This window comes from Aristolochia californica, unplaced genomic scaffold, assembly GCF_029961685.1.
Source record: "Aristolochia californica isolate CCGP_79_NKW_82.1479 unplaced genomic scaffold, dmAriCali1.0.hap1 SCAF_4, whole genome shotgun sequence".
Lineage (NCBI taxonomy): Eukaryota > Viridiplantae > Streptophyta > Magnoliopsida > Piperales > Aristolochiaceae > Aristolochia > Aristolochia californica.
Genome location: NW_027182103.1, coordinates 3,211,592 through 3,236,957, shown reverse-complemented (window position 1 = coordinate 3,236,957; position 25,366 = coordinate 3,211,592). Strand labels below are relative to the sequence as shown.

The following is a 25,366-nucleotide window of genomic DNA, read 5'->3' as shown; positions in this document are numbered from 1 at the left end:
AACGGATAGACGTTATCTAATCATTTGGCGCCAATTCAAAGCGCACACGTACGAGGAGTGGCCAGGACGACAACGTATTAGAAATTCAGTAAAAGCAGGGACTTGCGCGGGGGCATGGCTGCCACCACTTTTAATCCAATCTTGTAGAAATTCACTCTAAGACCCTTACAACCTTTACAGCCCTCTCCTTTTTGTCGGATATCTGAAATTAAACTTTCTGTCATCTGGAGAGTCTGCCTAGTTAGCACCCTCAAAGCTTCCAATATTAATATGGCTATGACATTTATTTAAGAGTCACTATCTAGGAGCTTTCTTTAAGTATCAGAGGCTCCTCTCTAGGGTCTACCAGTGACAACTTTGAGGCGTATGCACAATCTTGTAGAAATTCACTCTAAGACCCTTACAACCTTTACAGCCCTCTCCTTTTTGTCGGATATCTGAAATTAAACTTTCTGTCATCTGGAGAGTCTGCCTAGTTAGCACCCTCAAAGCTTCCAATATTAATATGGCTATGACATTTATTTAAGAGTCACTATCTAGGAGCTTTCTTTAAGTATCAGAGGCTCCTCTCTAGGGTCTACCAGTGACAACTTTGAGGCGTATGCATGTACTGGCTAAAAACATTCACAACAAAGTAGATAATAGGTTTAGGCAGTGGGATATACTAATTTCCTTAATGGCCTTTGGTATTTCCCCACGTATACATTTTCTCCAGAATTGTTGGAAGATATTATGTAATTAGGGTGACATTGATGTAATTAGTTTACGTTTTTTGTCTCTTATTCACTCTTACTAGGGTGAAGGGTATTCTTGTAATATTAGTTTTTTTTTATATCTATAAATACAACTTAAGGGGGAGGGTTTGGACTAAGTCCATATCCTTATTCTTTATCCTCTTTTCTCCAAATTCGTTACTCTTCCTATTCTTCTCCTAAAACTTTCTCTCCACAATTCTTCTTCTTCTTCTCACCCTTTAATCCTCTTCTACCATGATTATATATTATGGAAACCTAAGTTTTAACATGGTATCAGAGCAGGGAAAGATCTGAGATGGAAAAGGAGAGGAAGATGGAAAAGAAGGGGAGGAAGAAGAAGAACAAGGAAAAAAAAACAAGAGGAGTTTCTTATTTTTCCTTTAGTTTTCTTTCTTAATTCATATTTTTCATTGGATTTTTAACTCTCTTACCATATGTTTCATATAGCAAAATATATACTATTGGAAAGATATTTCAGTTTAGTTTTCAAATCAAATGAATTGTTGAAATCAGATTTTTCTAGGAAGAAAAATTGATCTCTAAAGCAAATGTCAAATAGCAAAAAAGTTTTGTGCAACATTAGAAAACTTCAAATTTCAAGTCATTTTATGCCATCAAGAACAAGACTTTATATGGAGAATTATATATCAAAAGAAAGATCTATAAGTCTATTTTCTTACCTATTCATCCAATTATCAATCTGAGTTTTTTAGATGGAGATATCAATCTAGGAAGAGTCAATGATCTGTTGGGTTCTCTAGCTATGGATCGTGTCACCCGACGTTCCCCTCTTGAGTCCAGTGTTGAAGATGAAAAATGAAGTGTTGTAGTTCTCTTTGAACGTCAACTAGCTGCTGGTGAGTTCAGAGAGAAGAGAGAACAGAGGTGAGTGAAATGCTGGCGAGTTCAGTGAAGGAGATGAGTAACTGCGTGAAGAGAATGGAGGTCAAAGGAGAACCTGATTTCCAATTTACCTACTGGAATTAACCTACTGAATTTTTCTTCTCTTCATTTCATTCTATAAAACCAAGGTGTGCTTTACATATTCAACGTCAAGAGACATGGATTCCAGCAATATTACATCAACCTGCCACTAAGTAAAAAAACCAACAGCCAACGTCAAGAGACATAGATTTCAACAATATTACATCAACCTGCCACTAAGTCAAAAAAATCCAAAAATTACACAAGTCACCCTCTTCTTCTATCAGCTACTCTTGATGCTATGGAGTCCATAACATGATCATGCTGGCCAAAGAAATAAGAGTACAAAGTTCGGCCTGATTAGAAAGTCCGAAATATATCAGATTATTTATCTAAAAAATATATATTTTATGAAGAAAATTTATACTTGGATGAAATGTATTTAAGTCTAGTTTCAGAAGGATAAAATTTCATGTCAATCTCATCTATATTTAAGGAGATGACCGCATTGGAAGAATCAAAAGTCATGCCGATATTTTGTTGCATCAAAGATTCAAATTTAAGCTGAATTTTTTGCTTCATTTTTTGAATTATTATTATTGATCAACAATATCTGAAAAGTATCTCATGATCTATCCTTGGAAATTTTCTATTTGTTAGCTAACAATATTTGAAAAAAAAAAATTAGAATATCATCTCATTTCCAGAAGCTTTCGTTGATTTATTTGTCAAAGAGAATAAGTGTTCTTATCCTAAATTATGGCAACTTCCTAAAAAAAAAGTTACTTGCTTTAATATTGCAAATTACAGATGTAACTATATAAGGAGATTTTGATCTAGGATAAAATTCAAAACGTGTGTTTCTTCTCTGGTTATGAGAAATCTTTGTAGCATATTAACAGCATGTTGGAGTAGCACTCGATGTATTTATCCCCTTATGAAGTGAGTAGCTTCACTCAGCCTATCACTCGGTGAAATCCTTTCAAGTTATAACTGTTATAGCCTCAAGATGTGCTTTGGGTTTTTTATCTTGAATTTTAGAATTGGTTTCATTCTGTAATTACATCTCGCGTGACCTATATTAAAAAATATGACATCTATGTCATTGGCTACTAATGCATTGGTTTAATATGGATAGCTCTTTGTTTGGTGTCTGAATTGATCACTAATGTAGTAAGTGGGGAAGTAACATCCATTACTATTTTATTCACTCTTCTCTGTTTTTTAGAAGACCTTGTAGCTGCTCTCGGAACCAATAACATTCAGTTCAATTATTCTTTTTTAGAAGATTAATAACACTTGGTTCAACTTATTGACAACCTATTACTCGGTTCCAACTTATTATTTGGTGCACATCTTCTTTATTCAAGAATGGACTTGCTATAGATTATCTCATGTGTCCTTATTATTCTTAAGGATTTTTTCTATTTATCAGTTATCTTCTTCTATATAATAACATATTTGGTATGTGTTATTTGGTACTGCCTCATTTCCATTGTTCCTATTGTATCTTTTTTATTGAGACATTATTATTGAATAAGAACTCCTTGGTTGCTTGCCTTGGGTTCATTATTTTTTGATTATTGTCAGTATTGGTTTACTAGTTTTTATGATGAAGATTTGTATTACTTATGAAAATAAAGCACATGGTGGCCCCGACATCTTATCTTCCTTTGATTCCCATTACCCTCTTCTTATTTGGCAATCTTTCTTCTAACGTCCTTTATTTGACTCTCACTTACCCCTTTGGCCAACCCTTTAGGAGCGTTGCTTTGGTTGATCTCTTTTATTTATATGGGTATTTTAAGTCATTTGAAACTTTTTTATTGGCACCTTTGGGTCTTTTATCGTCGTCTTATGAATGACAGATATTACCCACTTTGGTCAAAATCCTTTGAAGATAACTTATATTTTATCGCTCATTTCTATATTTGAAAATCGGTATCTGGTGTTGGAACACCGTGATGGATTAGTTTATTACTACGTCTATGATATTTGGTTCAAGTTGAAACGATGAGTTGGTGGAAGATATAACATAGGCATTTAGTATTTAGAGTTTAAATCTAAATTAATATCTGCTTTTGAGATTTCTCGCAAGACCTTTTTGTTATTCTTAAGCAATATTGTTTCATCGTCATGAGATGGAATCGGTCAGGATTGTCCAATCATTCTGACCCTGATTCTGTCTCATATGCGTTTAAATTTAAAAAACACTGAGATTCCGTGAGATATTTTGAGGAGCCCCCTGTAATCAGTATCGAAACATGACAGAAGAATACGATTGTCCATTCATGTAAGCCATAATTCCTTCTCAGTGAAATGAGCTGCAGCTCTGGAACTCCGAACCCCGATGATGTCCCATTTGTTTCTAAAGTTACGGTTTCAGGTACAAATGAAGGTGTTTGATGCCGCTGGGTATTCGTTTGCCCCTTTACCGTTGTTTGCAGGACAACAAAGGAGTCTTGGGTCGCTCTCTAGCATTTGGGAAGATTCAGCAGTGATTCGTTTGGCCCTTCACCGTTGTTTCTCTCAATGGGGTCGACTAGATTGAAGTTTGCTGGATCAGTCTTGGGGTTGTAGTTCCCTATTCCTTTCCCAACAGCAAAGAAGTTGAATCCATGGAGGTGGATGGAGTGGTTCTCCGGAGCTATCAGCCCAGTGTCTTGCAACACAAGTTGCACGGTTGAGTTGTACTTGAGTCTGTAAAGCCGCGTTCCGTTCTGGGTGGCGAGATTCATGGTCGTCAAGTTGCCGGTGTAGTTGAACTTACTCGGAGGATTGGCAGGGAGGTCGTCAGTGAAGACACCGCTGTTGTTTAACTAACGGGCTAGAAGGAGGGCCGTGGTGGGCATGACGAAGCCGACATTGTTGATGTTCGCCACCACTCAGCTGCCGTTGTTACAGGTGGCACAAGGGTTGACGCCAAGGCCGATGGCGAACAGAAGATAGTGATCGACGGTCAGGGGGAACCTTTTCCGGGTACTTGTTGGAGTTGAGGCTGCGGAAGGCGGAGGTGAAGTTGTTGGAGACGGGGGTGGCGTTCTGCGGGGGAGTCTTGGTGAATGTGGAGAGAGAGGAGGCGAGGGTGCCGTTGTAGTGCTGGAAGGCTGTGGCTGTCTGATTATCGATGGCGACTATCGGGGGTGTCCATGAAAGTGGAGGCGGCGACGACGACGTAGCTGCCGGCGTTTTTGTCTGCCTTGAGAAGAACGTTGGTGGTTCGGCCTGGGGCAATGAGGACAGTGTCGGTGGTGAAGGGCTTGATGTAGGTGGCGTCGACTTCTACCACCGTCATCTGGTGGCCGGCGATCTTAAAGAAGGGTGTTGGTATTTAATAATTTGTGTGAATAGGTCAAGTGAATTAAGTTGCTATTAATTTTTAAGGAAATTTTAAGATATTACCCCTTTTTTTAACATTATTTACACAAATACCCAACTTTGAACCAGAGACATGCTCATGTCTGTAGGCTAAATAGAAAGAAAAACCCTACTCCGAATTTAACAGAAAGAGAAGGGTGTTGATTCAGAGAAAGAGAAAGTGCAGTAGAAACACATGCTTGTCTTCAGTTGCCGAAGATCCTTGGAAGCAAAACACAGCAAAGAATAAATGAGCTTTAAGAATCACATTCGTCACTGAAATATGCACATTCAAACAAGTACCCTTGCAGGATCTTTCTCATTCATCCGACCTCAATTCTTTGCAAATGGAGATGCACAAGCAGCAGTACTCGTTGTTGCTGTAGTATGAATTCTTGTCCCACTAGAATGCCCTCAGGACCTTGGCATCAAGAAGCTTCTACTAGTCGGTAAACTGTGATCTCTTGCTGCTTGAAATACCGTCTGTCCTCTTCGTCCACAAGAACAAGATTCAAGTAGTACTTCACACTGAACTTGTTGTTGATATTGCTATATGTCGGTGTGAGTTCATATGGGCTTAGAAACAATCTAATAGGGATGGATTCCCCTGATGGCCAGAGAAACAAAAAGGCCACATTTAAGTTATTGGTAATCTCGAAGCACAGGGTTAAGGGTCACTGCAAGAAATTGGATTAGATTAAAGAGTTACCTCTGACTGGAGCACCATCCATCAATTCGAACTTTGCTAGCGTCTCAGTTTCAACATATGTGTTGGGGCCTGACCCTGTGGATTCTCGGCGCCGGATTTCAAGCTCCATGTTTTTAATCTTGATTCTTACTAGGAGGAAATATATTTTGCCTACAATGACATCCTTCAGATGGTATCTGGATTTTGCAAACATTTCAATTAACAAATACAATACCATCACCAACAATTCCCACAAATATTTGCAGTTAATCATTCATCTGCACAGAATAAATTCCACTTACTTGCTTTTACCATACTCAAACTCGATGTGCAAGCAATCCTCAATTCCAACTTCCATCTGTGTAAATAAGCAAATGAAAAGTTTTATGCATTTAAAAGGGGCAACAGTACATATACCTTGCTCTACAAAACCTAGACAATTGACATGATCTTGGAAAATAACGAGAATATTTGATATGTTAAACTTTACGAAAAAAACACGGACCTTTATGCTATTGTTGATTGATGGAAGAGGACTATAATGGCGAACCTGAACCAAAAAAAAAAAAAAAAAATTGTCATTTCCATAGAAACCAGAACAGCTGTAACTTTATTCATCAAGAACCCAGACAACAGAAAACTGATTACCCAGATATCCTGGTACTCCACAATGTTGCTGACATAGTTCCGGCTGATTGTTACTTTCAGAATATACCTGAATAATTGAAAGGCACAATAAAGATGTTGAGTTTTTTTTTATGTGAGAAAAAGAAAAACAAAGAGATAAACGAGGGGATGGCTGAAGTGGAAATTGGAGCCTGAAGAGCCATGCAATAGGTGCACATGGAAAAGGGTGATGGGCACTACAGAAGAAACATCTACAGAAGATAAAGGTAGCAGACACGAGAACATTTGAATGGATGTGTGACAAAAATAACACAAGTATAGGAGAAAACAAGAGTTTTTTTCATATGGCTTAAATAGGTTTAGAGGATGGTTGAGTGGAAGGGCAAACATGGCACAAGACAAGTTGTGAAAGGATTATAGAAGGGTAGGTCAGTGATGAAAGCTCATCGAAAAAGCAGTAGGACAATCCATGTATATGACAGGAAAAAAAGTTGGGACAAATCTATTATGATAACCAATGCTGAGAAACAAATTCTTCAAGGCAAATCTAGAAAGCATCCAGATTCTGGAAATTCAGCTAATCGAACTTTCTTTACGCAGAACGTCAGAAGATTGAGAGAAGACTTAAATAGAAATATACCTAAGTCTTACGTTTACCCCATTGTAGGACTCATATGGCATTTCAACAGTAGAAAACTCAAAAGGGTATGTTTTCCGTTCATATATATCACCGGGAACATCTAGTTCACGCACTGCATACAAGATTAACACCAGTCAAGACTTATTTTCTGAAAATGATTAATATAAATAACTGGGAATAGATCCAAGGCATGAAACCTCGGAAAAATTACACATGCAACACATAAAATGATATTTTATATTTTATATTAATAGATTTCTATATTAATGGAAATAAAGATTTACATAATCATTTAATCATTTAATCATTTAAAAATTATGTTTAGCATAAATTCAAAAAAATTAGAAAAATATTATTTTGGTGGACACAACAACTTAATGATTTTAGCTCCAAATCAAATAGAACGATGACAATACAGCTCTTATAATCAGATACACTGGTTATCCAATCTTTTTCTTAATAAAAGAGTATGCTAAGCCTAAAAGGACTTCATCAGTAGCAAAAAGTCCAAAATTTTCATTAACCTAGAATTATCAAATTGGCTAGAGAGCAGAATGGGAATGTATAACATAAAATCTCAAGCTGTCCACCAATAACTATTTTCAAAAAAAATATCAAGATTGTCAACTCACCAAGAGAAGTGAAGTCATAAAATTTGCCACGATCAAAGTAGAGCTCTGCAAAAAAAAGAAAAAGTGACAATCAGAATGTCTATATGAAACAGCCTCAAAAGACATTTGGTTATTAAGATATTAGAAGCTCACCTATCTGCCCTAGAAGTTCAATTTTGACACCATTGTGTTCAACCTTTTTACCTTGAATTGGTTCTATAGCAATCTGCATAAAATTTGACACATCACATCATGTCTCAGGATTATAATTCTTTAACTACAATCCCTAGGCAACAGAGTGTAGGACTACGAAAACCTCCAAAGAAATCAATACTAAAGTATCCTATGGACATAATATAATACAGATAAGTTTTGTTGTACCTCCCCAACAATGTTTTCCTGACTTTGAAAAAGAGGAACTAATGCTATTTGCCCATTTTCCTTCTTTATGGAGGCCTGAAAAAAGTATTTCTTCTGAAGTATAAATATAAAACTCAGAAATAAACAAATAAGAGAAATAAACATGAAAAACTTCTCTTCAGGATCTTTGCAAAGTGTTCTTATTTGTAAATAAGAAGATTATCACCGTACCTGCTTGCGTGCTCTTCCACCAGAAATTGTAATTGAAATGTTACATGGAGGCTTAAATGCTCCTATTAGGTAATTCTGATTGATTATCACAAAAAAAAGATATGTTAGAGTTGATGAATTACATTTTATAGATTTGAAGCTTGTTGAAATTAGTAGGATATGAAATATCACAAACAGGGAAGTCAAAGTAACAAAAATTAATGAATAAAATATGGAAGATAGGTATCCTAGAACCCAAGCTACAGGGATTCAATAAGTATATCCAAGAACCTAAGCAACAGATATGGAAGAGTTTTACATGACTCTCACAGTAAGAAATCTCATAAAACCAGAATTAATATGGTGGAGCCTTACAAGAGTCTCACAGAAGGAGATCTCACAAAAGAGTCTCAGTTAAAGGTGTTTTAGTTATGTTAGTCTCCTATTTATGTTCAGTTGTTCAATTGTTTTAGGACTTATCTTTTAGTGTTTAACTTTGGGTGTAACCGGGACAAGGGTAATTTACTTGTAATTGGATTCTACTTGTTTCCTCTATTGTAAGCAAAGACTTATTGTACTCAAATTACAACAAGTCAATGAAGTATTTCTCTTTTCTAGAAATTAATAAATAAAACATGGAAGATAGGTATCCTAGAACCTAAGCTACAAGGATTCTATAAGTATATCCAATAACTAGTTACAGAATATATGAAAAGTGGCAGAATAAACAATCACTTGAAACATCTTTATTTTGTCACAGGGTTATATATGACTTCGACAGAGAAATCTCCCTCCAGTCAGCAGGTAGAGATCAATCAAAATTACATAGAATATTTCATTAAGAACAATTCTGCCTTGTTCAGAGACAGAAGAAAAAAATTACAATGCAAATACTGAAAAGGGAGAAGTTTGAACAAAAACGAAAAAGAAAAAGGTAGGCATCAAATTAAGGATGTAATGCTTTGATAGCATAAAATCATGATGATATATGGAGAATCAAATAAAGTGACAACAGGAGAAAAAGAGAGAAATTTGATGCAGAAGAGAGGTAAAAAGTTGAGCAAAGGCTTCTAATTGCAACCCCCCGTCCCTCCTTCCTTTTGTAAGCCACTCACTAGAAAGTATGTCCCCAAGAGAACTGATACTAAAAATGGGCAGAAATAGCAGTGGGTATGGGCATTAAAAGGTAGATGGGAAAAAGGAGGAGATCATATGATAAACTAATAAAAAGAAATTCGTCAAAGTGAGTAAAGAACTTGGGGGAAGGTTAGGAGGAGACTTGACCAGAAATGTAGCAAGTCAAAGTCTGCCATGTGGCATTCTCAAGTTAATTCCCACAACACATTATCCTAGGAGCTAACAAATGAGATACCAGATGGAAGAATGTGGACTAATTTAACAATGACGGAGATGATGACTAAATATCCAGACAATACATTCTTGAAAAGTAAAAATGATAAATACAAGACAAACTGTGACATGTGGTGATATGAAAATGTCATAATACAAAGGACGAAACACCATCATGGTGTAAAAAGTTTTTCTTTTAACAGATGAATTGATCAGAAGATCACTTTTTATCCTCTTAACTTTTTGAATGTTCAATAAAATTGGTGCTTGAAGAAAAATGCAATTGAAGTTTATCATATTGACAGTAATTTGTCAAAATAAAGATAAATGAATTGACAGAGTAATTAGGCATAGATAGGCATTTATTATTTTTATAGCTAGCAAAAAAGAACCTAAAGAAGAAAACAAACCCTCATCAGGAGACACTTTTAAAAGTATATATAATGTACAAATTCTTTACAGCCTCTATGAAATTTATATTGTGGCAAGCTAAATGTAAGCACTAAACATAAGCTTCCATGGTGATCACCTATATTAGCTTTACATTTCTGAAAGGCCAAATGGACAAGATTACCACCTATGTGTAAGGTGACAAAGATTAGACAATACAGAAAATAAGCGTATTAAAAACATTATCTGCAAAACAGCAAGAACAAAACCAGTTCATGTGATCACAATATAGATCTCAACACGGATAAAGCAATCAAAATCTAACAGGACCTGACTGTTACTTCATAGCAATAAAGCAAACATGTCTCAAAAAAACAGATCCAATAAGGTTAATACTAAAGAAAGGAACAGGATAAAACCAAACAAGAATTAAAATGCTAAACAACAATGAAAAAATGCTGCTGTAAATTCAATCACTTTGAACGTTCAGAACCAGGTCTCCTGGTTGCTTACCATGCTTTCTACAATCAGTGAGTGGCTTGAAGTCCTACATCCAACAAGGACCTACATGCATACATGCAATGGGAATCACTTCCAAATTCAAATAGAAAGGCCAGTAGCATATATGACAGTATATCGTTTCCCACATAAACATGGATATGTTGGATGACTAGTAAAAACAACTAGACAAAGGATATGCACTATATGCTCTTCTCTCAATTTCATAGAAAAGACTATTCTGGCTTTGTTCACTCCTGACAAAAAGCAATCCAGCTTGTTGCATTGCAGGACGATAAATCTAGTCAAGAATGCCTTATGTCCTGGTTTCTCCAATCAAGACATTTGTATCTCTATGTTTGCGCTACTAAACTAAGCTGGGATTGAATATAAGAAACTCATAGAAAGCTGGAGAAAACCTTAACAATCCTAGCTCTTTGTACTGCTTTTTTTGGTTAAACATGGCATCATTACAACTATTATGGATCTTATTTAGCCATTAACATATTTTACCAAAAAAATCAGCCAAAAGTTACCAGAAAATGCAACAATATATTCTTTGATCAAGGGCTTTATAAGAGACCAACATCACAAAATAAAAAATAAAAACAAAAATAATAATAATAAAGAATAAAAGAATATTCCTTACACTATTTCAGAAAAAGGCATACAGTTAGCATATACAAACTTGCAAGCCGTTAAGATCTGTTCTTCTCAATTAGACCAGGAAACACGAGGCAATATATCACCCTGTGTTTTAAAATAACATTAAGGGTAACTGGTGAATAAAAGGAAATAAGTTCTTGAGTTAATACAGAAAATAGTTGATTGTTAACAATGTGAATGATGTCTAATGTCATTAGCACTTCCAGTTAAAGAACACAGAGCATATGTATATGCTCTGGTCACTAGATAGTGGAGAATTTAAAAGAGCATAAAGGCGAAGAGACACTTACAAATGATTAGAAACTCAGGGAACAATGACTATTGGCAACTTTAAGAGAAACATCAAGCAACAATAGTACAAAGAAATATTCCACAAAGAACAAAGAGCACCATAATTCCAAGATAATCAACAGTTTTCAAAATCTTTAACCTTCTTAAGATTTCATATAAGAACAGAAACAGACCAAAAACCCAAGAAAACCAAATTATACAAAAAAAAGAAGATAGATTTAGCCATTCTAAACACAAAATAGCCTCACTAGAATTGTCATCCTTTTGATGTTTTTTTTTAAATGTGTCATCCTATTGATGTTGATAGATAATCTAACAACAGTTGACCATATTTTTGTTTCGCCAATGGCTTATTCTCTATCTTCTCTGCAACTTTTGTATGGTTTGCTTCTCCCTAAGAGCTTTAAGGTAAGGTATAAGTAACTAGGTAGTACAACTTGTACATCCAATAGGATAGGACAAACTAACAAAATACAGTCTTGCCAACGAGGGGCAACATAATGACACAAACACAAACCACAATTTTGAGCAGGATCCAGTGGATGGCATAGATGAAAACTAATGTTTTATGTAGTCCTAAAATTTCATAGATTTTGCAGCTATTTGTCTTACTCTTACTAGGGCTTCATGACTGGCTGTGTTTTGGCACTTCATAGACACATTAGCAATCTCAGAAATAAGGTCATAAGTCGTTCAGTCTACCATCTACCAACTCACTGTCTTATTACCACTCTGATGCACTCTTGCTTTGGTAGAGTTATGATTATATCCAAACTATGATACTGACTATACCACATATTTAACTATCAAAAAGAGAAAAAGGCATGATAAGGATATGTATTATCATTCCATTCGCGTAGCTCCCTCATTCAGAATAATTGGAGAAGAGTAATCTTTCTCCTCTAATCCAAATGCTCATGCTCATTTATTGGTCTCCTCCTCCTTTTGGTTCTCTTAAGCTAAATTTTGACGGTAGCTCTTGCAGAAATCCTAGGTTGGCTGGTGGAGGTGGTGTTATTCGCCTTTTGGTTCTCTTAAGCTAAATTTTGATAGTAGCTCTCGCATAAATGCTGGCTTGGTTGATGGAGGTGGTGCTATTCGAGACTCCTCATGTAATATTCTTTTTTTTTTTGGAAAGGTGATATGTAATATCCAACTTGTTTTTTTCTAATTTCTTTGGCTTGTGTGATTTCACAATGTCAAAATAAAGAGCCCTTCTTCAGGGCCTTAAAATTTACTCAACTAGTTTCTCTATGCTTCTTATAGTAGAAGGAGACTCCTTAATTATAATCAGTCCGGCTTCAAGGAAGTAAATCCCTCCACAAGTATTTAATGGATTTTTGAAAAAAAATTAATGATTGTATTTTTGGTTTTGGTTTCTTTTGCTTGTTGCTAGTTTCATCTTCTTTTTATGTATTTCTCTTTTACTGGAGCTTCTTTTATGTAATATATTTTTCGATGTTATAAAAAAAGGGATACTGATTAATCATTAAGATGCGATGCATTTAGTTGCATTGTGACTCTAGGTTATGGAGGTTTTTACTCAACACAAGCATTGATTATTTGATGAAACTTATACTCTTTAGTGCACATGTAATCCTGTTTACAAAATTAAGGAGTAAACTAGAAGAGCAACCATACACTCGCCCTGAATCATAACTCCAAACTTGTACAAGCTGAGCAGTTGATCTCATGATTGGATTTTTTGCACAAACCTTGCAACCTATAGTTGGACCAACCTCTACAACTAAATGTACAAATATGGAGTTGCACATTCATGGTGCACAAATTATTATCAAATTAGAGTAGCGAATAGACTAAGCCCATTTAAGTACTAATTTTCAAAGTTAGTGGTATTTTAATGCCATGAACTTATTTAATCCACATTTCAGTCATCTCCATAGTGCAGTCCTTAATAAAGCATTGAATGGATGTGGCTGTTTTTTTTTTTTTCCATAGGTGAATTGGTTAAAACTTAATCTTGATGATTGTTTTAAAGGAAATCCAGGTCCCACGGGACAAGGGGATTACTTTCGAGATCACACAGGTATGGTCCTTTGTATTTTCCCTCCCCTTGAGTGAGTATGACTCTGAGGTAAAGTTTCATGTTCTTCTCCATGGTTTAAGGGCCATATAACCAGTTGTTTATATCTCCCATTATCATTGAAAAAGATTCTAGAGTGAGCATTAGTTGGCTTACGGCATTGGCAAGGCCCCATGGCGTTTACTCCATGTACATGATGAGATTTGTCCTCAGTCAGGGAGTCATTCTTGTTGAAAGCATGTAGTAAGAAGTGCTAATTGTACTACAGACTCTTAGCCCACTTGTGGTTACTTAACAACACGGTGTTGTTGGTGATTCATTCCCTTTTAGATACTGGCTGGGTTTTTTCTTTGTTAAGGCTGTTTGCTGCTCTCTCTTTGTATCCTTCTTATTCTTTTGTTTAATGAATTTCTCACATTACTCAAAAAAAAAAAAAAAAAATCCACATTTCTGCAAATGCCCACACAGAAATAGAGATTCATTGATAATCACTGAGTTCATTCTTCTCATTTTTTGGTAGGAGGGTAGAAAAATTAGTAGTGCAACAACAGGGATGATGTGGATTGGACCTTTGGCTCAAAAGCACATGCAGGGTTTCTAATGTGAAGTCTTGGGTTCAAGCCTCACCAGGGTATAGGGTGTATGCATGTTTAAACAACATTAGGAAAGGAAACTTTAAGAACACAAATGGGATGATACAATTAGGACGGTAAAGAGCAAATTGCATGCATAAGCATAGAGGTAGCAAATGTCTTTTAGCTTAACTGTTGAAAATCTTCAGAAATATTACCATATGGCACTAACAAGAGAGCAAAGTCCCATTTCCAGTTGCTTCTCGAAAAAGTACCATTTCCAGTTACTTTTTGAGGTTCACTCACTAGTCACCTTTCCTTCTTCGGTTCAGAAAAATGGTAATGAGGGGTCTATAACCTTCTTAGTTGCTCATGGAGTTGTAGATTCAACAAAAGAGGAGTGTATTGACAGTACTAGAGCTCCACTTCATCAGATTTAGAAGCCTACTATCAGGAAAAGAAATTATGGAAGTATCATTAGATTTTGACACATATGAATGTTTAACCTAGGAGCATTTCATAATTGCCTACTCAAACAGGATATCTATCTTTAGCTAACCTGAGGTAGCATGTTATCCAGGGACTTGTCAGAAACATAATCACGTGTAAAAGGCCGCACAGATGGGTAAGATATTGTCCAAATCTCCCTTAGATGGTCTTAGTTTTCTTCTTTTTATGTCCTAAATGCCTGACTCAGTCTTTCTGCACTTCTAATATTGTTCATTTTGGCTTTATTTCTACCATAACTTGATATGTTCACTATAGTAAAAGGAGGCTACAATTTTTAATCCCAAAAGTCTCGAGCTTCTCATGCAATAAACAAGCAGTTTCTAGGAAGGGAAAAAAAATATAACTAAATAAAATTATGAATGTCAAAATTAAGGATATTAAGGAAACAAATGAGAGTAGATAAATGATTGGAACCACCTTACAACTGTAGCATCCAGCGACAAAACTATGAAAAGAACTTTCCTTGCAAAAAGCAATAAGCTCCTATCAAGGTTTTTTTACAGCCTTTCCAATTTATTTAATTTTGGTCATTAAATTGTTGTTGTCCTAATATTTGAAACCCTCTGTTTTGGTGGTTCATAATAATATTACTCCATATTCAATTCCCACTTCCTTTCTTTCTAATTTCATGGCTCTTTTTAAACTTGTTATTAATAGAACCTACAAACCTTTCTCATGTAAATATATAAAAACTTATTAACTTAACCTAAAAACCTTTCTCAAAAAAGTATATATATATATAACCAACAAAACTGATAGGGTAATAGAATTCTGACATAGACTCATCAATCATATTTTTTTCCACACCTAAGACTGACCTTACACCCTTATGTCTTGAATAAGAAACCAAACAACATAAGTGCAAATAAAAAACAATCCTCATCAAATTGCAGAGCTGTAATGACAATGCTCAACTTTATCAAAACAAAAGGACAGATTTTTCTTAATGCAACTTGTGGTGCATGGTTCATCAGACGATACAGATTTCGGATACGACAGAAATAATTCAGATATTGCCCTGATTGAGCTCATCAAACTCAACAAAAACTAAGAACCAAATCTTCCAACCATCTCATCATCATGCACGACTGAGGTCCATGCTCTGCACTATCAGCCCGTTAGTATCCCCCTGTATTAAAACCCCACGGAACGCTCATAGACACTTTTGACAATCAGAAATAAGAAATATAGAAATCCCCTTTGGATACATGTACTAAAATGCATAACAAAGTAATTACAAGATTGCTCCCAAAATTATAAATCTAAAACCCCTGTTCGTAACCACCTCAAAATCCAATGCCCACTAATCGAGACAAGTGATTCAGATAGCAATCGATGCAGAGACGAAGAACGCAAATTCAGATGAAAATAACAAAATTAATTTTTCAACTAATCAGATATCTTACATTCGACGTGGTCCATTAATAAAGGGAGAAAACTTCCACGAAGAAACCGCGTCGAATCTGAGTGTCAAAGTGACCTGGAGCTAATGCAGTCACGGAGTTCTCTTCGTTCTCGCTGACGATCTTTTAGGCCGTCTGGGCGGTTGACGGGAAGAGAGAAAACGGAAGTTTGACGGCTACAGATCAGTGAAGAATTCGAGAGAGTGGTAGTCGACGGAAACCGTTTTCTGTTCTTTTCACGTTCTGAATTTTAACCAGAGGCTTGAAACGGATTTTGACTCGGAACGGATGGGCTCAGTTCTGCCTGTCATGGACAAGGGGGAGAATAAATGGGATCAAAATTTTGAAAATAACCCTAATTAGAATAAGAAAAACTTTTAGATGCAATTGTTCTCAGCAAAATAGCCTTGTAAATGTTTATTTTAATTCGAGAGAAATATAAAAATTATGTCACAAGACCAAAAAATTATAATAAAATATAGCAAAAACACTTAAAAAAAATGTAACATGTGTGATATCACACTAATAAAAAAATTTATGTGTGCATCTCAAATTACTCAAACTAGTAATTCTTAGCCTATGTATATGATCCATAGGAAAGGTATTCATATGTCGGTCTACCTGCTAGGAAGAGACGAGTATAAAGCTGATTACCCTCAAATTGTGGCCTAAATAAATATGATAACCCTTTAAAATGGTATAAAAGTTTTCTTTGTTGTTCGAACCTCTCTTGCTTTCTGACCTTTTTTGTTTCGAATATCGATTTATCTTTGTAGAAAAAACTGACTGTTAAAATTCTTTTGCATATAAAAGTAAACTCAAAGATTTTTTCATCAATATATAATTTGTAAATTGAAAAGTTCAGTATGGATGTGTGAACGCCACGAAAATAACTTATAAAATAGGAGATCTATGTTAATTAATATATAAAAATAAAATATAATTCAAAATTTTATATTAATGATCTAAATAATCTAAAATAATAAAAATAAAAACAATACATTTTTATTATTTAAAAGAAAATTATTAAATAAACTATTTATATTTTTACATACATTAAATTAATTGTGTTATAATATATCCACTAGTTTATATTTCTACATATTTATATACACTTTGAGACTTGAATGCTAATTGTGGATTATGTTACTGCACTTTGTTGAGTACTGAATTAGAAGATGCAATTAAAACCTGAATATAAGAAATTTTTTGGGGATTTTGGAGATAGGATCCCCACTTAACCCAAAGATGAGAGACACAAGATGTGGCTGCCAAGCCTTCAAGTCTTTAGAAGACATTGCCCAATTAAAGAATTCATGAAGCTTGCTCTTATTCTTGTCAATGGCAGAGATTGGAGATCTAAAACATGCAAAGCAACCAAATGAGTACAGAGAAACAAACCTGGCTGAACCGACAGTTTGTTAATTGTAGCATGTTCCTTCTCAGAATCACCTTTACAACCAACTTTTATTTATTTATTATGTATACTTAAATGTAGGCATATGCATTTTGTGACAGCAGGGCTAGATTGGAACAAAGAGATGCTGGCAAATGGCTTTGCTGTACAGGGCTGTTTTTTTTTTGTCTTGGGAGGATTATTATATTGGATAACTTTGATCCATTTCTTAAAGCATGCCATGATTGCAAGCAAAGGCCTACAAGGAGAGATAACAAAGAAGGGGCAGAAAGAAGAGTTAAAAGTAAAGAGGAGATTAGCCACATACCTTCAATTAATGGATGGACTTTTCCCCTTTTCTTTCATTAGTCAAACATTTCATGAACAGCACTGCAAAAACAAAATTCACAGGGCTACACACACAATATACCTCAACAGAGAATATCAGTATTTCACCCTGCCACTCCAAAAAACACAAAAGAAAAAAGAGAGAGATACCCAGATAATGGGGTCTCCAATCTGAGGAGAAGAAAACAACAAAAGGATAGTGAAGAAAGAAAGGAAAATCAGAGGAGCCCTTTCAAACCGCAGCAAAAATACAGATTGATCCCACTGCTCTCACATACAAATTCCTCCTGTACACTTATTTCTCTTGACAGTCCAAAATTCTTGAGCTTTGTCCACTGTTTGGCCTCGCCTATCCCTCGTATTTAGGCCTTTGGTTCCAAAACTAAAGGGCTACTCGAAAGTGTCCAAAAGAATCCGTCAGATCTCCGCCAGTGTTACAAACACTAAAAATTACATAAATAAAAGAAAATTTCTTGGGGACAAGTTCTTTCTTTGTATTACTGGTTTATGGATCTAAGTTAGTGCCCAAAAAAGCTGGATTTGGTCACTCAGAATCCTTTGAAGAACCTGAAGAAGATTCTGTTCCGTTGGAAGCTTCCTCCCCATTTGCAGAGGTTGATGGGCTTCCTTGGTGAGTTTCGTCGCTGTTGTTGGTCCTGGTTTTGCCAGGACGACTACGGATGTTCACCCCGATTGGAAAAGGCTCCTATAGAGAAAAAAAGGCATTCAACAATTACTAAAAGTATAAATTAAAATGACTCAGCAAACAAGATAACATAACATTTTCATTTAAAAAAAAACAATAAAACATTTCACAAAAAAAATAACAGCATAAGTTTTAAATAATTAGGATACTGTGGAACATTACCTGATCACCGACATTCGGACCATCCGAGTGAAACAGTATTGGTCGACATCGTTTATCCTCATTCATCAAACTTGAATTTTGGAAGTGAGCAATGAGAGCAGTTTTCCCCTGGATGCGGGCATAAGCAAGTGATGCGACTTTCTCACTGTTAAACTTCTCCCACTTTTTCCCATTGAAAGCCTGAATAGGATTCCCTCATTTTTAAGTCTTTTTGCCAAAATGGAATAGAATTCAAAGTGAATGATTTTTTTTTAATACATCAAATAGATTATGATAGCATTACACTAAAAACGGTACCTGATAGAATGGGACAATTTGCACCGGATCAATCATGTTGATGAAGGCATAGCCCACATTGCATTTATTCTATAAAATCAAAACACAAAATATTATAAAAAAAAGGAGCACAAAAATAGTTTAACCATTTAAAAGAAATTCAGAGTTGATCTTGCCTTAAAGTCAATAGGCAAATAAATGAAATCATATGTTCCTCTGTGGTGCTCATCAATTGCAGCCAAAAGCATCTTCGAAGTATACCTGTGAAAAAAAAAAAATCAATAACAATAATGAAAACAAACCCAGAAGATACAAATAAAAGCGACTGATGGAAGATAGGAGAGAGGAACTTGCATACTTGTTAGGAATGTTTTTTATCATAAGTGTAGTTCTGGTGTCCTCCCCACGCACAATACGGTCAATATCAAGTTCATACTGCTTCCTGTTGTCAGGTTGATTAGAATTTGATTCACCACCTCTCCTACCTCTAACCCGATGTTCACTAGGGCCATCAAATGAATTAGGCATGGGAGGAATCATCGGATTTCTTCCAGGGAACATGTGGGTCCTCTGCTGAGTTGAGGGCATCCCAACATTTGCAGGTGAAATAGAAGGATCAATGCAGTTCCCACTGACATGAGGAAACATGTTATGGGTAGCAAGTTCAAGTGGATGTAAGGTAGAGTTCCCAGAATATCCAATAGTTCCAAGAGAACCAGGGTGAAAACCAGATGCTTCAGCAGAGTCCCCTGCATAAGCAGGGTGTCGGTCCCAAAGCGAAGGATTAACTGCAGGTGCAGAACCTACATGGTGTTGATGGGGTAGAGGTAAAACAGTGCTCATTATGTGAGATGGTGCATGAGGAAGTCCATGCAGTTGTTGTGGAAGACCTTGCACACTGTTCACAAAAGATGGAGAGTTTGACCACATCATGGGGCCAGGAGGAGGATGATAGGAATTGGAGTTTCCCCAGACATAGTGATGCCCATGAAGGGGGCAACTTCCGTTTCCGGAGGTTCCAAAAACTGCAGTATCACAAAAAGCAATTAGTAAAAGAAAAAAAGCACAACAACATCCAGGCAAGAAGCTAAAAGAGCAACACAAGGTTTTGCTTACCACCTTCATTGACTTCAAAAGAATGTGAATGCCTATTAGGGACACCCGAACCTAATCTATGCATGTGTCGAGCATCAACTCCATCGCTTTGCACAGAATTCAAACTGACTGCCATGGTGGACATGGTTCCTGGGGAATTGTATGGGATGCCGCCATTGGTTACACCATCAGGGTACTCAGGTAGTGATTGAGGATGAAATGTTGGCATGTTTTGGAAGCTAAATTTCATTTGGCCCAATGAGTGACTGGCTTCACCAAGCCCAGATTGATTGGCATGACTCCCCACAGATACAACCCTAACAGGAGAGGACATGCTATGAGGAACACTCGAAGAAAGCCCATGAAATCCATTTTCAGTGAATGGGCTAATGGGAACTCTAATTGCAGAATGTAGACCCTGGATAGCTCCATTCTCATGGCTTGAAGCGATTGATCCATGTGGAAGAGATCCTGAAAGGACAGGAATTAAATTTAAGAAGTCAAGGCTTAATAACCATTTGTAAACACTAGACAGGAGGGATGGAACCAAAGCATCATACCATAACCTCCAGAAGGCGAGTCACTAGTTGGGCTGCTAGGTTGCTGGAATCCAACAGCTTCCTCCTCGTCCAGTTCTGGAGAGAATTGCTGCATCAAGCTGATAAATTTTTTTTTTGTCAAACCATGAAATGCCACTAGGGATAATACCCTACAGATGCAGAAAGAAAGTATTCAAAATGAACATTTCTTAACTCCTTGAGAAGGGGGTTTGGGGTTAGAGAAGGGATGACTATTAAAAGCACCATTAAAATAACAATTCTAAAAGAAGCTCGATAGAGGGTCTGAAGTCCTAAAATTGAAAACCTCTAAATGATTAAATGAAAGAAAGAAGACACATTTTGAATGGAGAATACCACCGTCTTGCACCCCCAGGGCGGCTGGGCTCAAGCTTGATACGCTTTCCTGCAATATCACTCCTGTTCAAAGCACGAAGTGCAGCTTCAGCAGCTCTAACATCATAGAACTCGATGAATTTGTGATGACGCTTGTGTGGAGTTTCACGGATCTGTAGACCAGCAAATCAGATCTTAGCAGGTCGAGTAATACAGAAGCCTACAGCTTGACAACAGAATCAAGTTTCACCTCTTTAATTTCTCCATAAATACCGAAAATCTGGCGGAGTTCATCATTAGAAACTGAAGAATCAAGGTTGAATACCACTAATGTGCCCTGGTTAATATCTTTCTCAGTAGGATTATCCTGCAAATACATAATCTATCATCAGACTCTACCAGGAAGGTTGCAGTCAGAGATAGCAAGTACCTTAGGAATTGAAAAATGTATGTCCAGCTTCCTACGCCTCAATGGCTTATTTTGAAGAGCTCGCATTGCGTTCCGAGCAGCCCTTATATCATAATAAGATATCATCACAAAACCTCGATGTTTACAGACAGTGTACAAGGTACGTATATCTCCATATTGCTGAACATTTTTTAATCAAAGTTGTCAGAATCCACTTGCTACTAACAACAAACAATTGACTCAAAATGATCAGCATATGAGTGAGGAATGGTACCTCAAAAAGAGCCTTAAGCTCCGAATCTTCCACATTGCTATTTATATTTCTTACAAAAAGTGTTCTAGAAGGGTGCTCCCCATAAGGATGCTCACCAGCAAAAGGGCTATTTGGACATCCTTGCTGACCATTCGATAAACCTTCAAGTAATTCTGAACTCTTGTTACCACCATAGCCATTTAGACCATCGTCTGCTTCTAGTTCCAATCCACCACCACTACTAAACAGATCGAAATCTTCAATATCCTCTCCAGTATTGGACTGGCCAACATATTCAAGTTCATCGAGTACTCCTGATAGCAGGTCATCATCATCAGGAAGGAGGTTCCCAATAGTCTGAGCCTCAATTTCTTTGAGGGACCCTAAGGGCTCATCTTCATCAAACTGAGAGGCAACAGTATCAACAGACTGACCATAAAGTACATCACTTGTTGATAATCTCACTGCATTAAAAAAATATAACAATAAGCATTTTTCTTAAAAAATGCAATAAGCAATTAAACCATCATTCTGGAAAAAGTATAGCCATAAGAGCAAATAATCACAGATAACTCCAAACTTACACTTTCTTGTAAACATGTCTGACAATGAACTGGAGAAGAGACCGTTCTCAAAATGGGTTCCTTCACTGTTGTTCCCTTCACCAAAAAAGGTTGCAGGTTGCACATATAAATTTGACTTTGATCCAAAATCTTGATCCATTACTTTCCATGATGCCATAGGCAAGCTGGATGCCCTCTCATGACTTACCAAATGTCTCTCAAAGCTAACCTTGGCCTTATGATCTATAAACTGATGAAGTTCTAAACGCTCCATGGTACTTGCACCTACCACATGCAGTTTTTCCAATGGTGATGAACAATCAGCCTTATTGCCTGACAACAGTAGCATCTATTATTATCATTTCCAAAACAGATTAAAATATTAGTAAACAATAAAGCAATTTGTAACGCCACAGTAAGAGCTACTGAAAATTTTGATGACAGAAGTTCTCTCTAGATAATTGTTTACTTCAATGGACATCAGAGTTTGCCATTTCTTAGATATAGAAATTCCACACATAGATAGACACTATATCAAATCTGTGTAATGCGCATAACATACAATCACTAATCACTATAGATCTTAATAGATCAGAACTTGCTCTCAGAAGATCCCAGATGTTGGATTTCAATCCTTACACACTAAAGAATCTTTCATGAAACCAGAAATGGAACATTAAACCTCTAGTGAAAATACTCACCATGATGACTTGGCACGGACTCAGGTTTCCAAAACCCCACTTGTCTCTGTGAGAAAAAAAGGCAAAGAAGAATAATGACAAACTAACACAAAAAAGTAGAATTTACAAATTGACGTTGGGAGCAAAACCAAGAAGCTAAATAGCCATTTCCACAAGAAAATTTGCAAAGGATTACAAGGCACCTTCAATTGATACACCCAAAGTATTAATATAAAAAAATACAATGAATGCTTAAGAAATACTGATCATGAAGAGCCATGATGAAACAGTTAAATGAATGAAGGAGGGGGGAAAGTAATTATCATCACAAAACCAAATTACGAATCACAGTATGACAGATGTTTATAGGAAGTTCAAGAGTAATAGTAAGATATACAGAATTCAGAAAGAGAGTAGTTTCAAAAGCCAAAGCGCTGAAAGCATTCTAAGAGGCATTTGGCCAATAACAAGATCGAATATAGAAATCAGGTTCAGGGTTAAAAAGATAACTGTAATAACATCCAGAATACACGATAGTTTAAGATATTTCATACAAAATGTATTGCTTCAGAAGTGATCAGGCAATGCTGAAGAGAATATGAAAGAGATCTAAGAAATTGATGCCTTCCAGGCATAGGAGGGAGGGGGAGGACAAAAGGATAAAAATCACAAATGGTCTACTAAAAAGAAAAACTCCAACAAAGACAACATTTGCAATTTCCAAAAGAAGATGAAAAAAGAATACGAGGCTTCTGCAAGGCACGAAGACCAAAGTCTGTCAGCTCAACTGAGAAACTCAGGTGGATGCAGAAAAATTGAACTGCATGAAGCTCTCTTCAGACCTCAGCAGATGGATAATAAGAAATAGAAACGGCCCACAAATTATGAGGTGTTAAAAAAAAAAAATAGTCTCAAGTAAAATAAGGGTACATACCTCAGCAGGAAATCGGAGCTCCTCAGAAAAGAAGGATGATGGCCCATACATTGACGACAAGCCTCTTTTGTCCATTATTTCAGACGGCATCCTTCAGAACAGAAACCTAAGCCTTAAAGGTTGTCTCCCAAGCATCAAGATTGAAACCAAAGACCTGCAATCTGCATCGGGTTGTCAAGCCAATCAATTCAAATTCAGCCGGCATTCAAAACATTAAATTTAAAAAGCTGAAACCCGAATTGCCTCAAATACCAACGCCTACTATTACTAAAGAAACCAGAGTCATAGGAACAATAACATTTAACAAACAGGGAATGAAAAATGGGTATCATAAACGAAACGGATGAAAGGGGAGAGAGGAGATCAAGTACATCGGTGTACGAGGAAATCAAAGAGCACCCAGAGAGAGTTCTACGTCATTCCATTAAATTCAATTTGACAAATCATCACCACAGGGGTAAACTAATCGAGGTTTAGAACCAAAAGTTGCAGAATTGCACCGCAAAAGTTGTAAAATGGGAATGTGGAATTAACAACCATAATATTGGAAGAAAAAGAGCCACTAGTACGAAACAAGTAAAACGAATGAAGGAAAAATCCTCGCCAAACAGTAAACCGAGCAAGTACATCAAAATTCAAACACAGGAGAACTCCCACGAAATCGGTAGTAGTGGGAATGTTAGGGAAGAAAAATGAGGTAAAACGTGAGATCGCGACACAAAAATTCATACTGCCGAAAAACGAGAGACAGAAAAATTCAAGCCAAGAAAGTGACAATCGATCTCAAAAGAAAAAAACTAAAACTTTCCCGGCCTCAAAAATTCAAAAAAGAAAACAAAAACATAAACCATAAAAAAGAAAACAAAATAAAAATCCCCTTACGGAAAAACTGAGACTATTTTCGCAAAATCCCGATCACAGAACGCGCAATTCAACCGTAGATCACAACAAGGAACTCAAAGCCATGTCAAACCCAACCGGAAAATAACTCAGCACGTACTAAACCCAACGATCGGCAGGCAAAAACTTTAAAAAAAAAGAAAAAGGAAGAAACGAAGAACGTCATAAAGACGAATTCCCAAAAAACAAAGAAAAAAAAATGCAAAACCACCTCACCCGATCACGCTCTCGGTCCTCGGCTCTCCACAACTCCCCTTATCTCAACCAGTCCGACAACGCAAAAGAACCACAACGGAACGAGAGGAGAGAGGAGGAGAAGGGCAGGGTGCGCATTTAACCCCACGACGGAGCGGAAATGGAATGGATTACGGCATAAGGCAAGGGTGTTTGAACAAGGGATCTCGGCATCTGTGCCGTGTAAGAAGCTCCAAAGCGATGCCTTCTTTTTCCCGCATTGCACGAAATACACCCAGAAACTCAAAAAAGAAGAAAAAAAAAAAAAAAGGAAAAAAAAGGGAACGTTGAACGCCAACAAAAATCCCTTTCTCCTAATCCGTTTCCTCCCGGAGGCCTCTCACCGTGGGTATCTACGGCAGCCCCGGTGAAGGATCTGCACCCGAATTCTGACTCCGGCGACGGCGAGAGGAATCAGAAGAAATACCGAGTATTCTCCGATCCCTCGCCCGCTCGCTCGAAAAGAGAGAGGGAGAGGGCAAGGAGAGAAGGTGTAGGGGGGCTTTGAGGGAGATGTGAGAGAATGAAAAGAGGCGAGACAGGCGAGGGGGTTGCGGAAGAATGGATAAACGGCCGTAAAGCAGAATTCCCAACTGATCGGCCTTCCTACAAACACGAGAG

General features: G+C 36.7%; 2 protein-coding genes across 6 annotated transcripts; both read right to left on the bottom strand.

Annotated features, from left to right (window-relative positions):
* Nucleotides 1-5,114: 5,114 nt before the first annotated feature.
* Nucleotides 5,115-17,646, bottom strand: LOC137964008 (vacuolar protein sorting-associated protein 26B-like). Its single transcript, XM_068811270.1, has 13 exons — nt 17,621-17,646; nt 15,900-16,200; nt 10,426-10,476; nt 8,194-8,268; nt 7,984-8,058; nt 7,756-7,828; nt 7,624-7,668; nt 6,992-7,103; nt 6,373-6,439; nt 6,230-6,274; nt 6,027-6,082; nt 5,746-5,921; nt 5,115-5,643 (listed from the first exon to the last, which is right to left on the bottom strand). The coding sequence occupies exons 3-13, from the start codon at nt 10,426-10,428 to the stop codon at nt 5,465-5,467; spliced, it is 906 nt and encodes a 301-aa protein (XP_068667371.1). The 5' UTR covers nt 10,429-10,476; nt 15,900-16,200; nt 17,621-17,646; the 3' UTR covers nt 5,115-5,464.
* Nucleotides 17,591-25,342, bottom strand: LOC137964007 (protein MEI2-like 4). 5 transcript variants are annotated; one of them, XM_068811264.1, is made up of 15 exons: nt 24,728-25,342; nt 23,612-23,772; nt 22,699-22,744; nt 22,019-22,330; nt 21,456-21,898; nt 21,203-21,361; nt 21,023-21,154; nt 20,794-20,945; nt 20,440-20,537; nt 19,901-20,350; nt 19,143-19,809; nt 18,961-19,045; nt 18,806-18,874; nt 18,509-18,688; nt 17,591-18,346 (listed from the first exon to the last, which is right to left on the bottom strand). In XM_068811264.1, exons 2-15 carry the CDS (start codon nt 23,699-23,701, stop codon nt 18,185-18,187), a joined length of 3,045 nt encoding a protein of 1,014 aa, XP_068667365.1. In that variant the 5' UTR covers nt 23,702-23,772; nt 24,728-25,342; the 3' UTR covers nt 17,591-18,184. The 5 variants fall into 5 exon arrangements, with proteins under 5 accessions (XP_068667365.1, XP_068667366.1, XP_068667367.1 ...); XM_068811265.1 differs by having other exon boundaries at nt 17,849-18,346; nt 19,904-20,350; XM_068811266.1 differs by having other exon boundaries at nt 17,849-18,346; nt 20,797-20,945.
* Nucleotides 25,343-25,366: the final 24 nt, after the last annotated feature.